Below are 6,000 nucleotides of genomic sequence, written 5' to 3'. Positions count from 1 at the left end.
CATTCTCAGGTAGCCACACAGCGTGTTGGAAAGCCCAAACCGTCATTTTGTTTTTCGGTGCAATTGAATTTACCTACAGGCGTATTTGCAAAATATTTTTCATCAGCATAATCAGTTGTACTAGAGATTTCGCTTGCTCAAAACTCAGCTTTGCAAATGCAAGATGACCTTCATTGTTGTTAGAATTCGCGTGCGCCACACAAGGTCGAATTCTAGTGGGTTTTCCGTTACAAGCATTTACCTTTTCATTATTTCTATCGAGCTCTACTCAATATCTCGGGTGTTGAATTTGTATTAAGCAACATGTTGGCTTGAAGTATTTTTGGACCAAAGTACGAAAACATTTTAAGGTGACAATCGCTATGCATTATCAGCTCTCAAGAGATCGCCATAAAGGCCTCTGTAAGCAAATTTTCCAGCCGTCAGGACAAGTGGGTGGCGTTTAAAAAGTACATCTGGCAGCACGATGTGAATGAACGTACATCGACTTCTACCTCTTCTCCTTCTTTCTCGAAAATATTGAAACGAAAAGAAGAAGACACGAAGAGCGTCAAAAAGTGAAAAGAAGAATTCTGCGCGAGAAGATAGGAAGGAAAAATTCTTGTGTGAAAATTTGTAATTTTGAAAAAAGGCATCAATTAAAATAAAACATTGTTACATTGTCGAAAACTGAAATGCAAGAAGTTGAATTCACCGTCATCTTTTGGCGTAAATGGGAATCGAACAAGTGAAAATATTGACGAAGCAGTGCAGCAAGCAAAGAAACTGTGCAATCGTAGATTCGGACCATCAGCAGCGAATACAAAAGCGGAGACAACGGCAGCAGCAACGACCACAACAGCACCGCAAAAGACAACGTCGGAGCGGCCGTTGTGTCTGAATAGAAGAATAGTCAAAGGCAGCGGTAGCTCCATCGCAATCTACAGCAAAGAAGTGTAATTGCAAGTGCAACCAGAGCCCGTGTGAGAGGGTGGCGGACACCGGGCGGCGTCTCGCAGCAATTATAAATTGGAACAATGTGTGACGTTTGCTCAGATTTTCTGCATTTGCTGGAGTCGTGTAAGTATTGAGAAAATCGTGAAAATATATTAGTTTTGCGCCGGTAAAGTGGTTGACAACGGGTTTTGGTACTAGGTCGAAGAGAGGGACATATGTAGATGGGTAGAATTATGTGCGAGGAGGAAAAGTTGCGTCTTCTGCTACAACTTTTGATTTGATTTAAATAATTTTGGTAAAAGTGCACTTTAGCGGAACCAGGCGTCCAACTCCTTTTTGCGTAGACTACCATTATTTTAATGGTTACAATAGACCTCCTGATCGTAGTGCTCTAATCAACTATATCTTTTGTTTGATTTTCAGATGAAATTCGAATTACCAGTAATGATGCGAAACATTCAATTCTATTGAAAAGTGAGATTGAAACTGCTTTTGGATATATACAGGCATGGCCACAACGCCAGTGTATGTGTCTTTATCGCGACCCGAAAAACTTTGAACGCTTCAATCTTGTGGTTCAGTCGATGATATGCTTGGCAGTACACCACCTGAAGCATATTGAGCGTTTAATTGATGATTACAAACGGCTAACAGCATGCAGTTTGGGGCAGACGACTGGTGCAGCTCAGACAAAGTCGCAGTCGAATGCACAAACGGCAGGTGCAGGCACATCAGAAAAAAATACTGACTCCACATCTGATAACAAGGCTGATAAGGAAACAGGCTCTATAGGAGACAATGGGAAACGTAATAGTGGGGTGGACGGCAATAACATTGAAGAAATAAAGGAATCGAAGAAGCCCAAACGAGATGGAAGCTCATCTCCACCTTGCTTATCGCCTTCACAACGTAACATAACTTCCCCGGTAGTTCCGTCATCACCGCCGCCCCCCGCACCTTCAATGCACCTACCCGATTCGAATACAAATACATCCTCAACGGGCTTAACCTCAAATCCTGGGACATCAATTTCTTACAAATCAAATGTTAATACAGCATCATCGTCTCTATCACAAATAACTGAAGAACCATGGATCTTACCAGAAGTAGAAAAACTCTTCATATTGGTTTCCAAAGTGTTTTTGCTAAATTTTCCACTGTATATTGCCTATAAGCACGGCACGCATGCGCGTTTGGATGACATTTCCGCTGAAGAGGCGCAACATTTGGCAATATTTTGCGATCTGCATGACAATGAAATTCCAGTATACTTATTACGTAACATAACATTGTTTTGCAATTCGGGCGGCTTTGCTGCAATGATGTTGTGTTTCGAACAGCCAGATCTACCGGTCACCACCGCACAAGCCATTACTGCCACGGTTTCAAATATAAAACTTTGGTTAAATTACGGTTGCATTGTGCAGTTGTTTGTGCCGTTGCGTAGTCGAGTTTTGCAGTACATGTGCAAGTTATCAGATCAAAATTTACGTTCAGCGGCAACTCGAGCCATGGCTGACTTTGTGTGGTCAGCTGTACGAGATCCGCTCGATGCCTCGGTCAGTTTCGATGTCGAAGGTTTAGCACTAGCTTTTAAGTACTTTACATCAACCACGCTTACAATGCGCTTAGCAGGTGAGAATAGAGACCTATGCAACAAACCTATTGTAATTCCATTACTTATAACTTTTTACTTAGTTTTGAAAGTTTAAAATTAAAATATTCGGTATTGTTGCTCACAGGTATGGCGCAAATAAACGCACATATTAATCTTTTCAATGAAATATGCACCACTGAGACTGTTGGTGAGGTTGAGATTGTAGGTCAAAAAATCGCCAATTGGCTTACCGAAAATCAAATTATACAACATCTTTTTGGACCCAACCTACATGTGGAAGTAATCAAACAAGCCCATGTAGTTCTCAATTTCCTTGCCGTGGAAAATCAAATCACTGAAGAGCATATTAAACTAATATGGCAAGCTACCCAGTTAAAGCACTGCTCGAAGACAATTTTTGATATACTACCGGCATTGGTGAAAAACTTGGCACCTCGCCCAGCTATGCATTTGTACTCGTTGCTTTGTCGCATGGATCCAAAGGAACACACTGAACAAAGCATTTATATTGCGTCTGCACTTACAAAACTTATATGGTCACGCGATAATTCCCGTGCTCAAATGAGCATGATGCAAGATCATCTTCTGGCAGCGCATGTGACTGCCTCTAGCTCGGACAGTGGTAGCATGGACGGTAGCAATTCGGACGATGAGCCCGGAAATGGCGATGATAGTAGCCTAGCAAGCGGCACACGCAAGAGTCCTATTGATATAGAAAACGTCGGATCGGATACGGGAGCTCCCCCACCTTGTAAACAGGCACGCCATAGACGTCATGCTTGTGAGGCCAATTCGGAAGGTAAGTGCTCCCAAAAAATATTTATGTTTTGTCATTCCATTAATTTCAATAATAAACAGACAAAGGAAGCCGTACTAATGTTGAGGACTTAAACTTGATAAATCAAAAGCTGGATATGAAGTAAGTGAATGTGCACATGCTACATAAAAATATAAAACTTATTAAAATTTCGTGTAAATTAAAAACTATATAGAATGCAAAATCATCGCATCGTAAATATTATCGACAATTCAAGTAGTGAAGATGATTTGCAACAAGCCGCACTGGACATACAAATGCATCGCAAAAAGTCACGAAAGCGTCGAAAAAACAGCAATTTGCCACTCACACGTTTAGCACATGAAATTGTGGAAGCTATTTGGGATGGTGGCGAGGATGAGGACGCTACTAGTGACGATGCAGACGATGCCGACGAAGCTGATGGCGAAGTTTTAAACGATAGCGACGATTGCAGTGACACCGGTGGTCAAGTTGTGCCTAGCGCAGTGCTGAAGCATCTACGCGGAGAAGGACCTTACATAAGAGCTATTGACGAGACTCATATTAGCGAACTTCTAAATGGGGCCGAAATCGATGGCTATTCGTCTCCAATGAGTAACAAATCCGAAAAAAATATGGCAGACTTCGATGACGAGGACGTATCGCCATGCGAAGAAGAACTAAGCCAGTTGCATGCATTACGTGTGTCTCATAATTGCGTGCCGCCAGCTTTTGCTGCTGCCGCTATGGCAGCCGCACATTCAAGTATTCAGCAGCAGCAACAAAAGTCGGTTGAGGCGGCAACAGCAGGTGTTGTGTCGGATGTCGTAGCAGCCGTTAGCGACCCAGCTGCGAATGCGGCCGCAGTAGCCGTTGCTGCAGCAGCATGTGTAGATGCGGATTTGCAGCAGCAAGTTGCGAATGCTAATGCCGCTGCGATTGCTGCTGCATTAGCGGCAGTAATGGTGCGCCGCACTAGCGATTCAGCTGACGTTGACATGTTGGACAATAATTCAAAAGTAATATCACCACAAGCGCAGTTTGCGGGACGTGTATTGCAAAGTGTCGTACAGCAACCGCTGCAAGGTGTTGGTCAGACAATGCCAATATCACCACAAGAGACCACGCCACAACTTCAACAACCAACTTTCAAAATTAACGATGTATGTCAACCTGGTAATACTTTACTTTGGGACTTGTTGCAGGATGACAAAATTGTAAGTTGCAGGAAAAACAAAATTAGTGCGANGAGACCACGCCACAACTTCAACAACCAACTTTCAAAATTAACGATGTATGCCAACCTGGTAATACTTTACTTTGGGACTTGTTGCAGGATGACAAAATTGTAAGTTGCAGGAAAAACAAAATGAGTGCGGTTTGTAATTAATTAATTTTTTTTTTGTCTTTCAGTTTCAATTAGGAGAATCCTTGGCGCTTGAGGCTGAAAAAGCACTGGCCACATTACTTTGTTTTAGTATGGATCGTCAGCTGCGTACAAAGTTCATTGAAGGTTGTCTACAAAATCTGGCAAGCAACCGTAGCGTGGTTGTGAGTCTGCGATTGTTGCCTAAACTTTTCGCGTCGTTTCAACACTTTCGCCCAGCAGACACACATCACGTGACAATGTGGGCTGAAAGGCAGCATCGCATGATGTATCATTTTTTTAATAATATCAAATTTTATGCTAAACGCTACACAGAACTCCAAGGCAAGTTGGCTAGTGGTGGTGCTGATACACCGCCTGAAGCGCTGATGTACTCACATAAGACACAAGTATCGGTGCGTTTACATTTCTTGTCTTCCATCTTTTCCACGCTGGGATCGCCAAAAACTTTTCGGTGAGTTAGCTCTATTTTTCATTCAATTCCTGTAATTTGCCAATAGCTATGAAAGGCAAAGCTTCTAATTAAGTATTTTAATATGAACTTACCCTAACCCTGTAAGCAAATCTGACATCCTTTCTATTTCAAAAATTTGATCGAGATCTTCCTTCAGTGCTTGAATTGTGATAGACGACGGTAATCTGTCTATAGTTGGTTGTTGTTGTTGTTGTTGTTGTTGTTGTAGCGGATTTTAAACGCCGCTCGGGTCGGTTCATCAACGTTGTCGTCTGTTTCAGCTAAGGGGATCTGTCCATAGGGACATGGGCGTTAGCTAGGTGGAGTTCTGCGGGCATGCGAAGAGGTGCCGTGAGTTATGTGGCAACTCTCCGCATGCCGTGCACTGGTTAGGCAAACCCTCGTTTATTCTGATTGTGTATGAGTTAAGCCTGCTAAAATAGCCAGAGCGAAGTTGGGCTATTGTGGTGCGGGTCTCACAAGGCAGAGGTAAGCTCTCTCCCGTCCATGTCAGGTGGTTGTGTGCCCAGAACGGCATTCACGGGTCGAGAGTCTACATAACTTGAGACCGACTCCCTGTGAATGTCGTTCAGGGCCTGTCTGTATGCGGTTGGGTCTAGAGGTTTTTAATGAACCTCTTCGTCGGTCTTCGTCCGTCTATTTGGGTGACCACGTCTGTGGCTCCCTATTAGAAATTGCTTGCAGAGCATTGTGTTATGCTCCTTGATCTGGGCCTCGTCGTGAAGGTGGTGTTGGGCCGTGTGCCGTGTGTGTCCCTGTGGGAGAGAGGTGGCCTCAATGTCTTCTAGTACCGTGGAGTGACTAAC

At 43.3% G+C, this 6,000-nt stretch overlaps 1 protein-coding gene across 3 annotated transcripts in view; it reads left to right on the top strand.

Moving 5' to 3' along the window:
• Positions 1 to 313: 313 nt before the first annotated feature.
• puf (ubiquitinyl hydrolase 1 puf) overlaps positions 314 to 6,000 on the top strand; it is a 46,381-nt gene continuing 40,694 nt past the window's right edge. Inside the window, exons 1-7 of one of the 3 annotated variants that reach the window (XM_017619153.1) lie at positions 314 to 1,059; positions 1,360 to 2,571; positions 2,679 to 3,353; positions 3,413 to 3,473; positions 3,547 to 4,486; positions 4,618 to 4,680; positions 4,746 to 5,173. In XM_017619153.1, coding sequence (XP_017474642.1) covers positions 1,017 to 1,059; positions 1,360 to 2,571; positions 2,679 to 3,353; positions 3,413 to 3,473; positions 3,547 to 4,486; positions 4,618 to 4,680; positions 4,746 to 5,173 — 3,422 coding nt within the window. In that variant the 5' untranslated portion in view covers positions 314 to 1,016. Of the gene's footprint in view, positions 1,060 to 1,359; positions 2,572 to 2,678; positions 3,354 to 3,412; positions 3,474 to 3,546; positions 4,550 to 4,617; positions 4,681 to 4,745; positions 5,174 to 6,000 lie in introns of all 3 variants that reach the window. The other 2 variants (XM_017619152.1, XM_017619151.1) reach the window with 2 other exon arrangements.

This window comes from Rhagoletis zephyria, unplaced genomic scaffold, assembly GCF_001687245.7.
Source record: "Rhagoletis zephyria isolate East Lansing unplaced genomic scaffold, Rhagoletis_zephyria_1.1 Rzeph_scaffold_01797, whole genome shotgun sequence".
Classification (NCBI taxonomy): Eukaryota; Metazoa; Arthropoda; class Insecta; order Diptera; family Tephritidae; genus Rhagoletis; species Rhagoletis zephyria.
This window is presented reverse-complemented; position numbering and strand designations above follow the sequence as displayed.